Below are 23,329 nucleotides of genomic sequence, written 5' to 3' on the forward strand. Positions count from 1 at the left end.
GACACGTTGGCTTCTATAGAAGATTTGTAGATGACCTCTTCCTGGTCTGGAAGGGTGACGAAACTGGCCTTTTGGATTTTGTAAATGTTATGAACAACCTGACTGGGTTTCTTAGGTTTACTGTCACATATATCTTTTTTGGATATCAACATAACTAGATTTGAAAATGGCCTTTTGAATACTTCTGTTCACAGGAAAGCTTGCCACAGGAATACTCTGTTACACAGACACAGTATGCATCCTAAATATGTTTTTGACAACGTTGTAAAAGGTCATATTATGAGGGCATCAAGACTTAATCCATCCTATGAAGGATATTTACAAGAGCTATCAGAGCTTAAGGCTAGATTTGTCGAGAGATGTTATAGTGAAGTAGATGTTGATCAGGTTGCTACGACAGTAAATGAACTAAGAAACTCAAGGGCACGTCCATACTTTTCAGATTGGGGTAATGGTGGTAATGATGTTCATCTTGCAAAGCCATGTGAAGTGAGAATACCCATGTATTACACAAACGATGTAGGCTATATTAAAGGAGTAATAGAGAAATATTGGGATACCCTTTTACTTGATAGTGATGTTAGTGAAGTTGTGGGTCCAAGACCTAGATTTACCTTCAAAAATAAGCAAAATTTGAAGCGTATTTTATGTCACTTTCCAGTGAAGATGAACAATGTTACTTGCAATTCTTGTGATCATAACATCGTACCTTGTAATAGTTGTAACCAATGCCAATATATAGACACTAATATGACCTTTAAAACACCCTGTCACTGAACATGAATTTTTCTTTCATACCAAGACCAATTGCCTGAGTAGTAATGTAGTTTATCTTGCTAGGTGTGTATCCTGTGCAGCGTTCTACATTGGGAAAACCAATAGACAGCTAAGAGAATGCGTGAGGGAACACGTTTACCATATACGTATAGGCTCTGAACATAATGCCCTGGCTAAACATTGTAAACTTTCAGGAACATCACATTCTTTTAAGTTTTGTGTTATGCAAATTATAACTCCTAATATTAGAGGAGGGGATACTGACAACTATACCCAGGAATGTGAGTTAAGATGGATTATCCGCTGTAGAGCGGATAAATCACCTGGGTTAAATGATGAAGTTCAGCTGAAACCCATTTTACGCAGGAGAAAAATATTTAAACCTAGGTTATAATAAACATCACCATTGCTATATTTATATCAACAGGTTCATTTAACATTCATTCATTTTAATGATATATATGTTAAATGATATGCTATTATGTAAGTTTGCGATGTATTTCAATTAGTTTTTGTTTATGAGTATTTGGTTTTAAATATCAGATTTTTATGACGTGTTTGAATACTTGAACCTATAAGCTGTTATCTTTTGTTATTTAAAGCAGGTATTTTATAGGGTGAGTTGTAGTCTGAAGAAGCCTTTGGGTGAAAGCGCTTACTTTCCATGTGAAATAAACAAGTTTTATATTTCACTACAGTGTCGGCATTATTTGTTGATCCTTGATTTATCTGGTGGACTTGCATACTTTCGTTATAGGTGTCTGCTGTTTTCGTTCCTGTATATGTTTTGGATTTTATACTTGACTTATTTTGCTGCTCGTATTACAGGAACGTTTTTCCCTTTGTTGGGTGTGCTTTTATTTTTTTAACATATATAAGTATGACTGTAAATTCTTTTTTATAAGACCCGTTGCTCCTACTATTACTGGAACTGTATGGGTATCCTTTTTCGACACTTCCCTTGTTTCTCCATGCAAATCCTGGTATTTTATAACTTTGTGTCACTCTGTATGCATGACACTACAGTCACTGGGTGTAGCAATTTCAGTGATCAATGCTACATTTGTCTCATTTTCATGGACTGCTATATCTGTTTTTCTCACTTCTATTTTTTTTAACTGTTGATAATGGGTGACCCCATGTAATATAAACTTCATAATTTTTTTATAATGCTTTGTGGCTCATGTTTCCAGTGTTTTGCAGCTAATTCAATATTATAATGTTTGCACAATCCCCAATGCAACAGTCTTGCCACATGATTAGGCCTTTCAGTATACAGTCCTTCTGCCATTAGTATATCACAACCAGCAACAAGCTATGCCACTATTTCCAATTCTGTTTTACAAAACCTACATGTTTCCATGCCTCAGTATAGGTAGCTTCCTTAACAATGAGTTCTGCACACAATTGCTTATTGCCTATCAAGTTGTGGAGTGGTTGCCCTTGGCCAAATTTACCTCAGATTTGGTTTTGGTAGACTATTTGTCCCCTGCATTGTTTGTTTAATTTGATGAGACCACTGTTCTCCTGCTGGAGGCTGCACATCCTAAGGTTTGCCATTATTTTCTTCCTGAGTTAGCTGGGGTTCCAAGTTTTATTTTTACTTCAAAGGAAACCATTTTGTCATCTGAACTTACCAGGGAAGACATTACACTAGGGGGTGTACAGCACTCTCCCATACTAGTGAGGACCAGATCCAGTAGGGTTATGCCCCTGGTTGGAGTACTGACAATCTGGTCCAGGGAGTTTGTGTTTACAAAATCCAGAATCTCTATGCCTGCACATTTGGTGTCGTACATATATGATTCCCAGTTAATAGTGTGGTAATTAAAGTCACCCATGAATACAGTATTGGGTTGGATGCTGTTTCCAACAAATTTAAATGCATGGTATTGGCTTCCTGTGTCATACACGGGGACCTAGATTTAATTTATTTATTTAATTTACATTTGTTAACTGGGTAGTGTCCGTCTGGGTTGAAAAAAAAAAGTTTTCAGCGGAGACCCGGGGAGAAAAGCTCCACAACAAAAAGAACATTATTAAGGTAAAAGCAGTAAACTTAATTTAATTAGTACATTGCTAAAAAAATATGTAAATACGCTTAAAAAAATATTATAGCAAAATATAACAGAATACAATATAAATATGTATGTTTCTGGCAAACAGGAATACTATTTTTTTTTTTTAATAAATATGAGGTGCATAAGTCATGTAGCTTTACAACGCGAGTCACTTCTGAAAGAGCAAAAGTGGTCATGTAGTTTTACAAGTTAGGTCATCTGAAGGAACAAAGATTAATAAAGATAAGGCAGATAGTGGGATAGCCCTATGTGGGATGAATGCTATATGGGCTAACGTGTGAGATGAGTGGGAAAATAGGAATAATATTAGTTGGGAGCAATACAGGGGCATAGTAAATTATCATTTAAATAGTTTTTCAGGGTAGTTTTAAAAGTGGACAGGTTGGGGTTTTTAGTTATCTATTGAGGAAAGGTGTTCCAATCTTTGGCTGTTTTATGAAAGTATAGTGAGTCTCCGTGATAGTTGAGACTGGGTTACTTTTAGCAATAGTTTGTTTGGCCCTCTTACCTTTACAAAGTCAACCCTGTGCCACTCTCTGGTCTCAGAGGAACTGTATCCCATAGGCTAACTCAAGCCCCACATACTGCTCCTGTTGGCATTTTATGGCCGGAGAGTTTAGTCTTTAACCCCCTCTGCCACTTTTTAAGTCGACATGGACACTCCATCGAACAAGGTTTTGTTACCATCCTAGGATTTTCAGCCAAGGACTCCAAACAAACTTCGGCCTTGGCACAGCCAAATTCCCTTATCCCACAAAACAACTGGCATACACTCCACGCACTACTCCCCTATCATTGATCAACTGTTGTACTGCTCATTCTGTGATATTTTTATCTCTTGTATAGCGTTTTAATATTAGTTACACAAGATACACACACCATTATTTTTCATTTTTGTTTTCTCTTATTTAATTCAAATTCAGAAGAATTTCCATAAAGTTATTCATATCTCATTGGTTAACCAATATCATAAATGACCAATCACTCAGGATCTGGTCATATTGTTTCCATTGGCTGTAATACCTTCTTAATAATATCCTATGTCAAGCAAAATTATCAAATCTCAACCAATGACATTGCTCCACAGTGTTCTGTTTTTTAATTTTTTTGGTCTGTGTGTTTTTTTCTACATAAAAGAATACACAGCAATGTATTTTAAACAATGTATAAATACACAACTCACTGTAAGTATTAAAATCATTACACAGCACTTATCTGTCTTCAACAAAAAAAAATACATTTGAAAAAAAAAAAAACAAGAAGCTCATCTTGATTTTGAAACTGTTAGCTCTGCTCTGATTTGATGTTTTCCTAATTGCTTTAATTTAGTGTTAGCATGAATAACTATCCTTAGTCATTCACTTTGGTCTTGGATTGTTTTAACCATATTAGTCAGACTCTGTTCCACTAACCTCAGTTTTTGGATGCTAACTAAACACAAGGATGCTACAAGTTTTTTAATTACTTCTTTCACTACACTGCTCTTAATTATACATTTAAATCCTCCAACATTAATTGCTTACTCTCACTGTAGTGAGGCATCTCTCTCCCTCTTGCATATAGTCATCATATCCCAAAATATCCACTATAGCTATATATCCTTCTGTTAACCAACCCCGTTCACTTAACTCTCCTACTAATGCAGCTCAAAGGACCAGCTACCTATTATTTCCATTATACGCAATACCACCTCTCAATCTGTTAACAATCCTCCCATTGAATAAACTCAAACTATGTCTGTTCTTCTCATACAATCACTCCCCATTAAAACAACCCACATCCCAAACAATAACACCAACTTCTAACATGCATCTTTATTTACTTCTTCCATTTTCAGCCTTCCGGACCTTCAGCCTTGGCAGTAGCCATAGCAGAGCTCCTCATATGGATAGCTCTGCATATTCTAGACATCCCTTTACTAAATGAAACCTGGATAAAACCATATAAGAGAGGAAATTCTTCAGAAGGCTACATTTACAAACTTGATCGCAAAGCCAGAAAAGGAGGCAGTATAACCATCATCTACTCCAACAAACATTACTCTGTATTCCCATTCTATCCCTATGCTTGGCAGTGCAGAATTATTGATAACCTACACTACCTTTAACAAACACAAAAATACATGTGTTACTTCTCTCAGCATCCATCCCGGTAACAACCTTTCACTCATAGGAAACTTACTATCTTGCCTCTCTTCTAATATCAAATATGAAACTATTATACTTGATGATATTAATATACACTGGCCACCCCCTAATGAGATCACTTCAAAACCTGCACCAAATCTACTTAACCTCACACAAATCATCACTACCACAACCAAGTACAAAGGCACTAAAACATCATCAACTTTAGACTGGATACTAACCACCAAGCCAAACAAAATCATCCAAGCAGGCACCTTACCAGAAAGGGTAAGCAATCATCCATCTTATGTAATTTCAAGAATCCAACAAATTTATCACAACCCCCAATTAAAGTACTGCTCAGAATACCAAATTCTTTGACTAGGACATTTTTACCTCAACACAAGTAATGTAACATGCAACAATGTAACCACTACTACCTAAAATATCTGTTACTTGAAGTCACGGCATTCCTCACGTCTTAATTCACACTAAGGGGTTCCTATTAGATGACTAAAGAAGTATTCTTTCAAATGCATCTTGGTCGAACTTGAAAAGGCAAAATGACGAAGTGGAATATAAGCAAATTCTTTCCCTGGGAAAGAAATCGATTGGCCGAGTCTGTTACTTTGCCGTTTTCATCACTGTAGTGCTATCTCGGAGCTGGTATATTTAAGTAGGGGGTGGGGGGGCACAGCCCCCCACTTTATGTTTTGAGTGTTTTTTTTTTTTTGGAACAAAAATCGTTGTTCTAAGCATTCAAGTTTGTAAGCTTTCGCTTACATGGGGTCGATAAATCATCGTTCGCTTTTCTAACTGTTCGATGATTTAATATAGACTCTTAATAAGCAGGCTCCCATTAGAAATAAATGACTAAACTCCACTCCAACTTCCTGGTTAACCTTGACAATCAAACAACTCATGAACAAGTCTGACATTTTGGCATTGTCAGTTCAATCAAACTGGTCAAAAACTACCAAATATGTAGAGTACTTTTGTAACCCAGCAAAAGTAAAATCAATCTCAGACAAAAAAAATCTACAAGTTCCAGGAAGTCCACATAAAAGCCCTAAATCTTTTTGGAGCACCACTGATAACCTCCTATACCCTGGTAAATCCTCCTAATCTAATCCTTTCCCATCCGAAACAAACTGAAACACTGCCAAAAATTTCAATGACTACTTTGTAAAGACCATAAAAGTTCTAATTACTTCCTTCTTCCAGTAACCAACTGCTTCCCCTCTTCTCCTACAGACTTCTCTTTCTTCCTGAAACATGTACCCACCCACCACCATAAGAAAACTTCTGCTCAGATTCAAAAACTACCCCAGATACCCTTCCTCCTGAATACCTAAATACTGCAGCAGATATCTCATCTCTATTGTAATGAACAGCTCCATCTCAGAGCCATCTGGACCCATTACTTGAAAACAGTCCTACATTTTACCTCTACACAACAGTGGTTTGCTCATTTGTTCTTTCCAACTACATACCTATAGCCATCCTTCCTCCTCTATCAAAGTCCTTGAAAATTCATTCATACATGCCTAATATCTCACTAAAAATGTTTCTCTCGCTCTCTCTCTCATTCTAAACCCAACATAGTCTTTGCACCTACCATAGTATCACTATAGCTATACTATCATTCCTTAACATAATTCAGCTACATAGAAAAAAATGATCAAGTAGTTTCCTCAGTTTCCTGACCTCTCCAAAGCCTTCAACATTGTTGTACATCCTATGCTTCTAGAAAACTTAAGAAATTTGGACATTCCAGAAACTTTCTAGACCAGTTCAAATGCTACACAGTCAGTAGGTGACAAAGTGTTAAATGGATGAATTACTCATATTTTTTCTTGTTTCTACTGCAGTACCCCAGGGGTCTATTCTGGGCCCACTGTTCTCCAATATCTTTATTAATGACCCTGCCTCCTTCACCAAGAAAGTCACTTTAATTCAAGGTGCAGATAACTCTACTCTTATCTGTACTGCCAAAAAATTCTCTAACCTCAAAACCTTAAGTATCAATCAAATCCACTGAAGCAAACCTTGAACATTCCAAACTAGTTCTAAACCCAAAAAAGACAAAACTTGTGTTTCTCCTCTAAATAAATAAACCTTTACCCAATCATCTTACAATACTAACACCCCCAAACCCCACTCATATGCACTACTGCCAACATTTTGAAAATTAAACACTTCACTAACACCATAAACAAAACTCATAACACAAAATTAAACCATTTCTCACTAAAGATACCCAAAAACCTTAGCACTCACCTTAATACCAACCCTCCTCTAAAACTGACCCAGTTTTCAGTAAACTATAAACTGTATTTAACAAGATAACTACAACAACATTAACTTCTGGACTCCTTAACTCTTACCACTCAAATGAATTAGCTTGAATTCCCAACTACCTCATTTTTTATGAATTAGAACACGACCACAAAATACTGACTCAGTCCCACCCATGACCCTCCTTAACTCCACTTCTCCAAAGGTGTGAAAAATTTTCTGGCTGCATCGGTCCATTGGAGACACATGTATCAGACTCTGGGTATATTTCCCATTTCCCATCCACTGGTCCAAGATACTCTTGAATAGGGTTAGGAAAGAGCTCTGCATCACATGGATGGGAAGCCTGTTCCCAAAAAAGGTAATGCTGAGTCACATACCTTATCCTTCCATCATGTCCTATTTATGGTGCAAGCAAAATTTATACCCCTAGATCAAGTAATTTTGATGTTATTCCTCAAGCAGATAGCAAAAGGCTCATCAGAGTAGCAGCCAGAGATGGTTGTATGCCAGGCACACATCACCGCTCAGTAGTCTGTAAGAAACAGAGTATAGAGATAGGGCTTTCAGGCAATCTCTATTATTCACAGCAGTGTTCATACTATTCATTCTTTTGGTTTTGTCTGTATTTAAATGGCACCTAAGTTTTCCAATCATTTCACATCCTGCTTTATTCTACTGCTGCGAGCCACTGGCACTCTGCTTGGAGGATTTATTACTGGTATTGCTTCTGGGCTTGTCTATTCTCTTCTGTTTAGCAATTCAGCCCTGTAAACATAAAAACACAGACATTCACAATTATCATTGTAATGGCTCTCTTCAGTATTTGAAATAGCTCTTCAACTGTGTGACGCTTCCAGTATGCATTTACTTTGCAACTGTACAATGGAATACATTTCAAGCCCTACTTACTACACACCAAAACACTCAAAATATTAGGTGAATTAAACTTGTAAGTCAAATTGAAAAAAATTATCTTATACTTTTTGTTCTCACACGCTGATCAGTTTTGGCAGTGGTATGATTTGGTGACCTGACTACATCAATTGTTTACATGCTACTCTTCTGTTAAGTGCTTTGATCTTTTGTAATTTCTGACAATATTACATACAGAATCTGTAATTTAAATTCAAATCCCAAAAGGTTTTAAGAAGCACAGATCATTATAAGCAACCGAACAAAACACTGCATATGAGAAGAATGTGATAAAGTATATTTCAAAGTTAGACAAAACCACTTACATTTTTAAATAATTGTTTCCATTTAATGTGATTTTTGTTTTACTCAATTTAAATTCAGTAGATCATTTATTCATTCCCTGCTTTTCTTGTCAACAGTCTGATTATCTTGATGTACTGTCTCTCTACCTCCCTGATTTCACTGCATGAATTTATTCCATTTCAGTTGTGCTAACAAATAACTCAATTCCATGTTCTGACTCTATAATATACAGATTTTTTTAAAGACCTATTTTGCTCATCTTTGCAAAATGATTCTATCACAGTTTCTAAAATCCATTTAAAAGGTGGACACTTCTTTCTGTCATGCTTGTAGCCAAAAGAGGTACACATTCTAAATTTTAATTGTACCAAACTTTCTCCGAATGACATGGTTCTTTTTCTTATACCATTATTGTATAACCCTATTTGCACAAGAAACAGGGACAAAGGCAGAAATAAATGCAGACAAAGAGTCAAAAACAGGGACACAGTTTAATTGCTGGTATGAAATGAGAAAGTTGCAAGAACAGATATAGTATTAGCATGCATTTTCTGGAATATTTTAAGGATGAAACTCAAAACGTATGTCATTATTTAGTGACTATAGTCCTCAATAATTTGCTAAAAAGCTACAAATTTTACTAAGAAAGGGACAGTAACACAAGGCAAAAATCTGGACATTCTAAAAAATTCAGGACAATTGTAACATATTTTATCTTGTAAACTGTCATTTCTTCAATTAATCTTTTATTCTGCATTTGTAATATCACTTGCATTGCATGGTATTTGATAATATCAGATCTGATTCTTTAAGACTGCTCCTTGTCTTATAACATCTTATACCACAAAACCTTCTGTCTCTTATCAGGGAATCATGCATACTATAAATCTGGCTCGGTTTCAAATTCTGTAGTCCCATAACATAAGAATCTATAGTTTCCATTAGCCCTGGCTCCCTGTAAAAAAACAGAACAAATTGCAAGTTTGTCTTCTAGGCAACACAAAACATCTTGAATTGCTGTCTTACTGATTCCATTCTGTCTTTTGTTCTCTCAAAAACAGAGAACATCTTACAATGTATTACCATGCTGCACAATTTAATTTTTCTTAACTGCTCAGTCAGCACTGGAGAATAAACAGAAGTCTTGAATCCAGTTTTCTGGACAAACCCAAAAATAATGGTTGAGACAGGCCAAAAATAAAGGATGATTTGTAAACAAGCTAATTTACTTAGAAAGTTAATAAAACAACAGACTTTACATCAATGTGCATTTTCTGAAGAATAATTAGTAAGAAAATCTAATGTCTGGCATAACTGACTGACTGCAGTCCTCAATTTTCATTAAAAATCAAACATTTTAAAAGGGATTAGGCAAAATCAGGGACATTTCTACAAAATGAAGGACAGCTAAGAGGTACTGTATATGTTACTCGTGAAACATCTTTTCATGAAAGAAATACTCTTATTATGCAAGTGAAACGTAATGGTGGCTTGATTTTGATAAAACAAATAAATGTTAAACTGTGAGATAAGTTTTTAAATTTCTAACTGCTCAGCAACTGAGAAACAACCTTGCTCACTTTTGAAGGCATGGAAAATTTGTAATATTCATCAATATACTAACATACACAGGCAATGTACATGAATTATCATCCATGAGGATTTCACAGTAACTGACATACTACAAAGGAAACCATGCTAGAAAAAATTCCTAATAGCATTAACTCCTCTCTTCTTTAATTCTAAACTACAACTCGCTAACCATGGATCTTGTGCTGAAAAAAATACAAGATAATCAGGAATCTACAAAGAAATGCAGTAATTTCAAGAAAGGTAAAATTAGAAATGGCAATCAGAAATTGACAAATAATGTAAAGCATTCAGATCAAAATAAAACTACAAGTATCAGTTCACTTCAGAGTAACAAACAAATTTCAAAATCAAATGTAACGCACTGTGACCTCAAGCCTAACAGAATACAAATTTATACATAAAAAGTATAGATGTTTAAGTTGCATTTACCCATTACAGTACATGTTCAAAATTCCTCACTGCTGAGAAGCCTTTCGGCTGTGCAGGTTGTTACCCTGTCTAGGAAACAACTAGCCCATCTTCCCAAAACTCTTGCTCCCTTCCTCTCACACCTTTACGCTGACTGTTGTCGAGCTAGTCCCAAGAACAAAAATCAGCAGAGTGAACAGGACTTTTTTGTCCATACAAAGAGAAGAGAGCCTAACAATCCTGAAACAAAATCCCTATAACAACATAGAAACATATAAAGTAGAAACACACATAACTCTATATTATATATCCCAACTACAACTATATACAAGAGTAGGGGGGGGGGTGGAAGGTGGGTGAGGTTATTACAGCAATGTATGGGTAAGTACAACTTACACAACTGTACTATGTTCACCATTCCACTGCTGCAGTACCCTTTAGAGTATATGGGATTAACCAAAAGCTATTTAACATGGGAGTAGGAGGAAGGATACTGATCCAGACACCCCTAGTAAATGGTCCTAGCAATTTTTGCCCTGGACCTTAAAAAGGAATCAAGTTTATAATACTCTGTAATCCAGTATAAAATGCTTTGTAAAAGTATGTACAGAGGACCACGTGGCTGCCCACCCATTTCTTTCTAGCCTGCCATTCACAAAGATAAGGCTCTTCTAGAATGTACATTGATACTGCTTGGAATGTATTCGTCAAGGTGGGGAAAACCAAAAAGGAATAGTGGAGGACAACCTCCTGGAAACTGTTGGTTTAGATACAGGATGCCCTTTTTTGTCCCTTGATAAGAAATAGCTGATCAACTTTCCTAAAGGAATTCTGACCTGCCTATACAAGCCTAAAGTATATAGAATGCTTTTTCCTAGGTTTTAGGTTTGTAGAAAACTGGAAGATTGATGGTTTCATTCAAAGTAAGCTCTGAAACTAATCTGGCTATGAAAGAGGGGTTTGTTCTTAAACCCTTATCCTTGTGGAAAATCAGATACAGCTCACGCACCATGAGAACTTGCAACTCAGATATTCTTCTTGCACATATCAGAGCAATGAGTATAGTTTTAAAAGGCAAGAATCTTAAATCAGCCTAATAGGCAGGTTTCAGAGGTGACAGTCAACTTCTCCAGCACAAAGCTGAGAGCCCAAAAAGGAGCAACCTCTTCATGAGGAGATCTCAAATGAAAAACTCTTTTCAGAAACTGTTTTACAACAGTCGGAGAAGACAGAGAAAGATCCACAGGCAGACATTCTGAAATTACAGCAAGATGGATCTTTATAGAGGAATGAGAGGCCAGAGGAAAATAACTTGCACAAATCTTTGAGCACCAGTGGTACAAAATCCCCAATGGGCCCCTGGTTATTGACTAGACACCAGCTAGAAAATTGCTTCCATTCACCAATACAGGCTTTCTAGTAGCATGGTTTCTGGCCTCCTTTACTATATGCTGCACATTCTCATGAAACATGTTCCTAAAAGGTATCCAGGCAGTCAGCTGAAGCTGATTGAGACTGGGATATATCAAACTCTCCTGGGTCTTCTGTGATTAAACACAGACTGTGAGGAAGCGTATGAGTTAAGCTGAATTTGTTAGCTCTGATAGCACACTTCCATTTTTAGAAAGCCCCAAGATGGAATTTCATATGCGACAGGATGCAAATGCTGAGTCCAAGTGTTTTTAGAAACATCTGTATCTTTCTCATGGGCAACCTGGGTAAGAGAATCATAGAAACCAAGAACCTTAGAACCCTGAGAAATTATCTTGCATAAATCAGAGTCTGATCTGAGAATATTAGGAGAGATTACAGATAAAAGTCTAGAATGAAACAGAGAAACACAATCCATTAAGAAGAATTCTGCTATATTTATCTGGAAGCCAGATTTGTCAGAAGAGACATGATCTGCATTAATGATTCTTGACATGTGGATACTCTACAAAGATAAGCAAGTCATCTAAATAACTGAAAATGTGAATGCCATTTTGCCTGCAGTAAGCTATGACTGGAAAGAAAAATGCTTCTTCTCAAGATGGCAAGAATGAGCTGAAGAAATCTTCACTCTGAGTGCTGATTTCCTCCTTGGAGGTAGCCAATCAGCAGTCAGAGAGTGAGGCTGTGTTGGGTGTGGGGGGGATGGGGAGTCAGAGCTCTATGAAATTGTCCAGCTGAGGTGTCCTAAGCAACAAAAACAACCCACAGAGTCTGAAGACTACTGCAGCGGTGGGAATGATGAGCATCAGAGATTTTGTTCTTTTAAATAATGCATAAAAATGACATCATTTTTCTCATTAAAATTTAGCATGTAGCTTGCCCTTTTGCATTGAAGCTAGGAATATAATTGTATAAGTAATATCAAAACTATTTTGAAAACTGATTCCTTTATACACAAAGTACAGAAATGACCAAAACAGTCAGTATTTTAATGACAGCCTTCTTAAAAATGGTAAGTCGAAAGGTGAGTAAACCGTGACATGGTTTGAAAAAGTACAACCAGAAGAAGCATACCATCCCTTTCCTGTATTTCTTAATGAGTTCACTAAAATAATATAAAGCATAAACACACAAATGAGAAAATTGGTGCAGCATTCTATAATATAAAACATCAACATTAAGTCAAGGAAAGATCAGCTTCCATTACCACCCCCATCCACTGTTTCTATTACAAAGTAACATCAGATAAGGAATTAAAAAAAAAAAAAAAAACAACACTAAAGGAGGTTCTTCACAGCTTCACTTAAATAATCAATAAATAAAAATGAGGTTCAAAATTATATGACTATGGACATGCATTAAAATAATAGAGATCTATTTATTTAACACAGCATATAAATATACCTCTAGAATATCAGTTCTTATGGGATGGCCTTTGTCACTAGCTGTAGAGCTGCTTTCACTCTCTGAATCAGACTCAGATGAGGTATTTGTATCACTGGAAGACTCCAATACTCTGTTGTTGGAACATGCAGGTGTTGTGCACACATGCTCTGAAACAGATTCACTGTAATGCAGAATAATACAAATTACTTAGCACAAAGAATGCATTTCATAATTCAAAATAGTACCACATGTCATTAAGTGCACTCACACAGAGCTGAAAGTCTATTTCAGTACACTATTAACTAAAGCAGTTTGCTAATAAGTTTTTAATTCTGGACTCTGATTCCTCTAAAAGATCTAGTGATCTGGTCAGTGTTTGTCTGTGTCCAAATAAGAATAAAATAATATTAAAAGACAAATATGATGAATCTAGTTATGACCTACGAAAGACAAATTACTTACAATAATTAATACACTAGTTTCACTCACTGACAGACTTGCTTTTTGCTCTCCACCAATAAGTGTTCCTGATTCCAAAAATTCTCGGGGTGGGGGATGCCAAAATGCCTAGAGGAATATCAGTGCTCAATATGTTTTGCTGAATGCACGTATAAAAGCAAGCTGTATAAAAGTACTAGAAAGTTGTATGAGAAAAGTTCTGAAAGAAGTAAGATCACTGCAGTATTACTGGGCTGCATGTGTACTGAAGTACAAAACATGTGTTGTGATTTATGTCATATGAATTACTGCATGAAGTCAGAAACAAAGTGAACAGAATTTATGACCACCAGGCTGCAAGGAGAGCATCACTAAGATGTCCTATTCCTATGTTGCAGTATTCTAGTTGTGGTATTTCCTGCCCTCAGGTGACTCATACTTCAGCTCCTATACAAAAGCTTCAGCATGGCTGTTGCAGCATGCGTGGGACATCAGACACAAGGCCATAAACCAGGGGCCTTAAATGTGATGTCCATACGCACAATCCTCAGAACTTTTCATCCGCAGACGACCTATACATCATATGATCACTCCTCCACAGACGTTGCATCAATAAAGCTAAATGATCCCACTGGGTTTCTTTTTTTTCTTGTTTTGCCGATTGTTATTGCTTAGGCTTGGTTGTTGTAGCCTTTAGCTGATGTCAGGTAAAAAAGGAAAGTGCCAATGTGGGTGCCAGATACCCCATAAAGATGCCCTTGATAGGTGTGTTTTTTGCTTAGGCTGGGAACACGATCATTCCGCCTGCTCAATTTGTCAATCATTTGTGCTGAAGACCCTACACAGCCATCTGGCCACTTTAAATCTCTACCTAGAAAATCAGCACTTGAAACCGTTAGCCCTTAGAATGGATCCCGCTTGGGAGGCCGTACCCGACCCTCTGCACAAAAAGGCCAAGGTTCCTAGGCCTTCCTCATCTGCTGCTCCTCTTCCCGATGCCCCGCCAACTGCTGATCTAGGAGTTGAGGTGTGACTAGCGGATCCGTCGACTTCAACAACATCCTTTGAGGAAGCAGTTGCTCAGCTGATGATCGGCATGTCCTCGGAGCATAGCCAGATACCGACTACCATCGATGTCATGGGGGAACCAGTTTCGGTGGTACCTCCGACCAGGATCCAGACTTTGGAGATGGTTACTTCGAAGCCCAACACCAAGCCAATCCCTACTTCCACCCCAGCCAAAAAGAAGCAGAAAACCAAGCATACCCCCCCCCCCTACAAAAGCCATACCAGATTGGCAGGCCTTCACTTCATCTCTCATGCAGGCCTTTATGGTCCTCAGGCCTTCAGCCTCAACCCCCACTTCTCTGCCTTTACTGAGCCCTAGGTCTGCATCTGCCTCGTACCTCCCACCCTTGATCTCTCAAGTCAGGGAGAAAGAGCATGATTCTTCCTTTTCTTCCTCAGAGGACTCCATTTCTTATACATCCCAGATTTCTTCTCCCCAGGAATACTATTCCCCTGATGAGGAATCTGTGGAAGGGGATTCTCCACCTGAGGATATTACGTTTGGTGAGATCATTACCAAGATGAAAGAGGGTGTATATTAGACCACTGAATGCTTTAAAAAGCAAACGGTTATTAATTGACCCTATGTAAGTGAAAGCTTACAATTTCGAACTGTCAGAACAGCGATTTTTTTCCTAGGGAAAAAAAAATTGCCGTTTCAACAAAAAAAATATATAAATAAAACACTTTACACATTACATTAAGTAGGGGGCTGTGCCCCCACACAATCCTTACTTAAATATACCAACTCTAAGACCGCACTGCAGTGCAGAAAATGGCAAAGTAATGAAGGGGCCAAGAAAATTCTTTCCCAGGGAAAGAATTCGCTCAAAAGCCACTTCGATATTTTGCCGTTGCAGGCTTTTGTGTTCGACCAAGTCTTCGGTCTTCTAATAGGTAACTGATGAAAGATTATTTCAAATGGGACTCCTCCCAAATGTCAGACACCCAAAGGACGTACTTTGAGCTACTTCAAGTTGAATCACCATCCCCTTCGGCTGTCTCACCGATTCAACCTGCTTACTTCGATGCCTTTAATGCAGCTTCTAAGGCCTCAGACTCCCAGCCTCTGGCCTCTAAGTGTCCTGACCGCTTCTATACAGTGCCAGAGGAGCAAACAGTTAAACCCTCCTTGGTGGACCCAGCTGGGATTGCCACTGGTCCTGATAAAGAGTCTAGACTGCTGCCTTCCGCCTCCCTCCTACCCACAGATAAAGATAGCAAATATATGGATAGGATGGGAAAGAAGGTATACACATCCTCCACCTTGGCTTTCAGAGCCATAAATTATTAGACTCACATGACTACGTATGCTCTAGACTTAGTGTCTCAAGCCTCCTCCATGCTGGCTTCCTTTCCTGACAGTCCCACTAAGACTGACATTACCTCCAAACTGTCCTTGGCTCAGCAAGTAGCCAGACAGTCCATAAGATGCAGCTACGAAGCTGCAGAAGCATCTGCCCACTCTGCAGCATCTGTTTCTGCCCTCAGGAGGTACTCCTGGTTGACATTACAGAATCTGCCAGATTTCAAGTGAAAGATCTTGGACGCCCCCTGGATCACAATGTCTTTTTTGGTAAACAATCTGTAGACCTTTTCAAGAATCTGCAGGAAAAAAAGTAAAGAATTACAAGACATAAAACATCTGCTGGTGTCATCCACTCCCAGGTATTATAGGAACTACCCTGCTAAAACCACAATTGTAAGGCGTAACCCCTCATCGGACAGCCTCTTCCTCTTCCAGATCTAGAAGAGGGACTAGAAGACCTATCTCGTCCAGACCTACTGCACCACCCTCTCAGCAAAGATAATCCTTTCAGGACTGAGGAGGTCCCAATAATGTGTGACTGCCTTGCCCACCTACCACTCTCTGCAGGCCTTTCCCATTGTCTCCCCCCTCTGGCAATCCATCACCATAGACCAATGGGTCCTATCCATTATTCAGAAAGGTTACTTCCTATGCTGGAAAGAACCCCCCAGAAAGGCATCCCAATTCCCCCCAAAAAACAGCTTCATCTCCTGCCACAAGTTTTGTCAGACCTACAACAGCTAGGCACCATACAACCTGTCCCCCAGGGGCAGGAAGTAGAGAGATTCTACTCCCGCCTCTTCCTTGTCCCCAAAAAAGACGGGCTCTGGAGACCCATCTTAGACCTTTCCTTTCTAAATTTTCACCTTCAGGTACCATCCTTCAAAATGCTGTCTCTACACACTCTGTTGCCTCTTATCCCAGACAAGGCCTTCATGGCCACCCTGGACCTAAAAAGTCTACCTGCATATACTCATCAGGCCTTCCCACAGACAATTCCTGAGTTTCTCTGGACCTTCCTCTCCGTTCCAATTTACTGCCTTGCCGTTTGGTTTATCCACTGCCCTCCCAAGTATTTACAAAGTGCCTAGCCTCAGCCATTGCCTTGTGCAGAAACCAGGGAATTCAGATTTACCCATACCTGGATGACATCCTAATACTAGCAGAGTCCAGAGATACACTCACAAGGCATCTGCACTTCACCATGTCCCTTCTGCAAAATCTAGGGTTCAGCATCAACCTCCCAAAGTCCTACTTGAACCCAGGCCAGGACAAGATTTTCCTAGGCTGTAGAACCAGAACGGACAAAATGAAGGCCTTTCTCCCACAAGACAAGGTTTTGTCCTTAACTTCCCACTTCTAGGAAACTCCACACTTCCAGAAAGTGACAGCAAGGCAATTTCTTTGTCTCCTGGGCTTAATGGCAGCAACCATCCCCATGCTACCACTGGCCAGAATGTACATGCGCAAACTACAGTGATACCTCAAAAACATTTGGTCTCAACATCTACACCCCTTAGAACAAGTCATTCCCCTCCTTCCCTGTCTAAAGACAGAAATCAGCTGGTGGATCCAGCCAGTCCAACTAAACCCAGGACTTCCACTCCAACCCCCACCTCAACCCAGACAATGCATACAGATGCCTCAGATTCAGGTCGGGGGGGGGGGGGGCACACTGGCATCCTACAGGGTTGAAGAAAAGTGGAACCCCTCTCTACAGGCCAAGCACATCAATGTCAGGGAAATGACAGCAGTATTCCTACCTCTACAGACCTTCACTCCCTTTCTCATACCAGGGGTACTCCTGATAGTGCCCGACAAGACCACTGTTATGTGCTACCTCAACAAACCGGGAGGAACAAAGGCCTATCAGCTGTACAGACTGCCTCTACCGATATGGGATCTAGCCTCTCACCACAACATGGTCCTGAAAGCGACCTACATCCCCTCACAGGACAACCAGCAAAGCAGATCTCCTAAGCAGGACTTCCTCCCCACAGCGTGACTGGATGCTGGACAGGGAGGACCTTCCAAGACATAGTCCACCAATGGGGTACTCCACAAACAGACTGTTTGCCTCCCCCCAGAACAGGCAGCTGCAGACCTTCTGCACAAAGACCTACTCCCCTCTAGCATGGAGAGTGGGCATCTTTTGGGAGGGGAAATTTCTTTATGCCTTCCCTCCCTTCCCACTGATTCAGAAAGTCCTCCTGAAAATCCAGAAGGACAAACCAAAAATCTTGTTAGTGACTCCCTACTGGTGGGTTTCCCCTACTTCACAATCTAGCCAAGAGCAAGCACTACAAGTTACCCTACAAGATGGACCTACTGAAACAAGAAAAGGAACTCTCCTCCACCCACACTTGCAGATGTTATCCCTGACTCTCTGGGTGATCAACTTTTGATTCCCTTCAGACATCACTACTCAGAGGATGTGCTTTCAGTCCTGAGGGAGGCAAGAAAACCTACCAACAGAAAATCTTACCTAAGTGGGAAAGATTTTCAAAGGGAAGGGACCCTTGCTTTGCTGATGCTCCCTTGGTCCTCTCCTATGAGTGTCAACTGATCAAAAGCAGACTCTCTTACTCTTCAGTGAAAGTGCACCTTTCCACTGTATCAGCCTGCTTGCCACTTGACCCCACCCTTACTAGCCAGGCTTAACGTTAAGCTATTCCTCAAAGGGGTCTTACACATGAGGCCACCAAAGAAATCTATCCCTCTGCCCTGGGATCTTAACTACATCCTGGAAAAACTAACTCAGCACCCTTTTGAACTGGCTGGGTCTTCCTCAGTACATGGAAAACTGTCCTTCTGGTGGCAATCACTTCAGCCAGAAGGGTGTCAGAGTTGCAGGCCTTATTGGACTGCCCCCCTACACCACCTACCACAAAGAGAGAGTCACCCTGCGAACAAATCCCTTCTTTATGCCCAAGGTGGTCAATGACTTGTCTCTAAACCCAACTATCCATCTACCCACTTTCTTTCCCTCCCCAGTAATGAAGGGGAGAGGATACTGCACTCCTTCGATGTGCACAGGCAGCTAAGAATCTACCTGGACAAAACCAAAACCATTAGAAAATCTAAGCAGCTCTTTGTCTCCTTTCACCCCAGAGCCCTGGACAAGGCAGTCTCCAAACTAGCCACTGCATGCTGGATCAGGAAAACTATTTGTCTCTGTTACTCCCTCCATGGGAAAACCCCCCAAGTGGGAGTAAAGGCCCATTCCACTAGGGCTGTAGCCGCCACCAGGGCTTTCATAAAGGGTCTGGACACGGCATCCATTATGGAATCAGTCACATGGTCTACTATCCACACTTTCACCAAACATTACAAACTGGACCAAGTCTCCAGAGCACAGGCAGGATTCGCCAGGGCAATCATGTAGGGCTTTGTAGAATCCTCTTCAGCATCCGCCACCCTCTCATCCTCGTAAGTTGTGGTACTCTCCCACAACTAGAATACTTCACCATAGGAATAGAAGGGCATAGAATAGTTATGTAAAATCTTACCATAACCATAGATGTCCTTCTCTTCCATGTTGCAGTATTCCTTCCCACCCACCTTACCCCCCAATTCACTCTTTTCCAGTCCCAGCTAATACCTGGACCTATCTAGACTACTGTAGGACACCAACGTCACACACCCGAAAACCAATGGCATTCCTCCTGCTGGGCCTTCTTATCTACCTGATGGCCTTCAAGTTCTGAGGATTGTGTGTATGGATATCACATTTAAGGCCCCTGGTTTATGGCCTTGGGTCTGATGTCCCACGCACGCTGCATCAGCCAAGCTGAAGCTTTTGTATAGGAGCCGACATACGAGTCACCTGAGGGCAGGAAATCCCACAACTAGAATACTGCAACATGGAAGAGAAGGACATCTATGTTTATGGTAAGATTTTACACCACTATACTTTAATGCCATTTTCTACACTACTGGCACAGAGTTAAAAATATGAAAGAAACAGTATCTAATATAAATGCCAAACCACCTGAATTTCTACTCCCTTTTTTGTTTTCATCACCCCCTACCAGATATTCAGCCTATTTGTGCCTGACACATCTTTCTCTGCTTCAGTGTGCTCCTTCCCCTGTTCTATTTGCACTTGTTCCCTCTTGACAGTGTACTGCTTCCTACCAATTCTTAATCTTCATGAAGTTAAAAAAAGAGCCGGAGACCCATGGAAAAAAATCTGCATCTTTCCCTCTGGCTACCCTTTTCATTGATCATACTGTGCTCAGCTGCAATCCCCCATAATGTGTCCGGTACAACAAAATATTTTGTATGACAGTAATGTGAGCTTCTCTCTCAAAAATTTCTGTGTTCCTGTAAACATTATGTACAATAGATATCTCCTGATGCACACCATATGAATGAATATATGCTCCCACTGAAGTAAATCACCTTCATCAATGCAGCCTTTCCACATGATCACTTTCTGGAGGTGCAAAGTCTTGGCTTATCAGCTGGCCTTTGCTACAGTTCACCAGTCTCTGCATTGTGCCCATTCAATTGCTTTTTGTCATGATAGTCACAGCTATGCTCCTCACTTCCTCCAACCAGTTTTGAGATACTGTCCTTTATATACACAATGCAAAACAGTCCAAAAATAGCAGCAGTCTGAGGTCAGCATTACTGAAAATGGTTAGTAGTAAAGAAGAAGCCAATGAGTATATTTTACAGAAATATAGTATAACATGTGTAACATTTGTGTATATATATATATATATATATATATATATATATATATAAATATATATATACATATATATATATACACACTACACACACACACACACATATATATATATATATATATATATATATATATATATATATATATATATATAGGTATCAAAACTAACTAGTCAACTTTTCCAAGACAGCTTATGGACACTAAAATGCATAATTTAATCATTATGGCTGAAGACTCAGAACTCTGTGAATGGCAAATTCAGGTCCAGAAGTGGCTCTGCTTTAATGCTAAATATGCAAGATGACTTTCAGCTCTCTCTGTCAAGTAAATTTGTAAACATTTAACTTTATCTGTAGTTAAATCAAAACAGGGAAAACATTGACACTATTTGTCATTGTTGACTCTACCATTAATTGTACAAAATGTAAGAACGCGGTTTATTTGCATATTCCCCACAAACAGTTTATTCATTCCACAACTCTGGCAGATAGATTCAGTGCAAACTTCACCCCCCCCTCCTCACCCCCAAAAGAGCCCACAATACCGGAAAAGTGTAGTGTCCTGGAAATCACTGATGCACAGGTGAAAATAGCCCTTTCAAAAGCCAAAAACACAGCGTCAATGGGGCCAGAAGGTATCCCAGGCTGCATCTTGCACGAACTACAGAACGAACTAACCCCCCACCTAAACATACTGTTCAACCTCAGCCACTCCACAGGCTATGTGCCCATAGAATGGCACACAGCAACGGTTATTCCACTCCACAAAGGAGGAGCCACAACTGACCCTGGTAACTATTGGCCCATAAGCCTGACTAGCTTGGTCTGCAAGGCAATGGAGCACATCATCATGGAACTCATTAACAAAGACATTGGGAACCTCCAAACACTTGACCCAACCCAGTTCGGCTTTGTTAAGGGCAGATCATGCCTACTAAACCTGGTTGACTTCTTCGAGACAGTCACCAAGGCCATAGACGAGGGAAAGGTTGTTCACACAGCCTACCTTGACCTCATCAAGGCTTTCGACACCATTCCCCACTCGGGTATTACTGAAAAACTCACCAGCCTGAACATAAACCCCAAACATCATGAGATGGGTTGCCAACTGGCTTACAGACAGAACTCACACGGTAAGAATAGCGGGCTCCAGGTCTGACTTTAAACCCATCACAAGTGGTGCCCTGCAAGGCTCGGTCCTGGGACCCCTACTGTTCAGTATATACTTATCAGAAGTACAGGTAAACGGGGGGCGTGGCCAAGGATGAACACAGGATAGCAGCAGATTTCTTCAGCTCCACCAATTTCATTACACTGACAGGAATTAATTACTTAAAAAATTAATTTTTGAAGTAATTTTCTTTCTAAATATGTTTGTTTTATATACTTCTTGAACTATATCTAAAAAAGAAAGGAAATCTTAACAATATTCCTGTCAGAAATCACTTTGCAAATTTTCCTGTCAGTTTATCAGTCTGAAATGAGTTCCAGTAAGACAAATTCTCAAGACTCCAGCATCAAGAAAGAACTTCAGTCTCTGATAATTATAATCCAGCAACTTACTGCTAAGATGGATAAAATGGATACTAAAATAGACACCTTCATAGAAAAAACTACAAAACAAATAGACTTGTTACATATAGACCTTCAACAACAGAAGATCCAGATGACAGGCATAGAAGAAGCTGTGAATGACATGGAAAATAGAATACAAGAAGAGGAAATCAACATAGAGTTTCTGCTGAAACAAAATACACATTTACAAACAAAGCTGGATGACCTGGAAAATAGATCTAGGCGCAATAACATTAGGATTTTTGGACTACCAGAAAATATTGAAGGTAACAATATTACTTCTTTTTTAACAACATGGCTCCCTAAAACTTTAGACTTACCAGAAGCATTCTCTTTTGGTATCGAAAGAGCACATAGATCTATAGCTAATACTAACTCTAACAAAAACTATCCTAGATTAGTTATAGTTAGATTTCTATCATCTTTTGATAAAGAGATGGTTCTTAAATCTGCTTGGGCTAAAGCTCCTGTTAAGATTTGATGAGACAACTGTGTGTTTTGACAATGACTAATCTTCCATGGTAATAGCTAAAAGAAAAGTTTTCCTGCCACTAATAAGGGAGCTTAAAAAAGCACAGTTTAAAACATACCTTCTGTTTCCTGCCAAGCTTCCTTCCTGATGGTCCTAAAATTTTCGATGACTTAGACTATGCTTTACTGTTTATCAAAAAAAATAAGATTTTGGATAAAATAGAAGAAATGGAATGGGCTAGTCCTTCATTAAAGAGACTGGCAACTGAAACTTCGTGGAAGACTTCAGAGAAGAAGAGACTAAAAAACAAATGATTTGTTCTATGTTTTTTTTTCTCTCATCATTTTATTTCATTATTAATCTTTTTAAATATAGTTCCTGCATTTCCAAGAAGCAACAAATATTTTGAAAAAGATTTAATCAAAGTTATTCTCTGTGTGCAAAGAAA

General features: G+C 39.3%; 1 protein-coding gene across 1 annotated transcript in view; it reads right to left on the minus strand.

Annotated features, from left to right (window-relative positions):
- Positions 1-23,329, minus strand: part of LOC122792791 (AF4/FMR2 family member 1-like) — a 1,648,712-nt gene that overhangs the window by 1,073,135 nt on the left and 552,248 nt on the right. Inside the window, exon 7 of the mRNA XM_044060361.1 lies at positions 13,343-13,505. Coding sequence (XP_043916296.1) covers positions 13,343-13,505 — 163 coding nt within the window. The remainder of the gene's footprint in view (positions 1-13,342; positions 13,506-23,329) is intronic.

Source organism: Protopterus annectens, chromosome 2.part0 (assembly GCF_019279795.1).
Source record: "Protopterus annectens isolate FY-2018-M chromosome 2.part0, PAN1.0, whole genome shotgun sequence".
Taxonomy (NCBI): Eukaryota; Metazoa; Chordata; order Ceratodontiformes; family Protopteridae; genus Protopterus; species Protopterus annectens.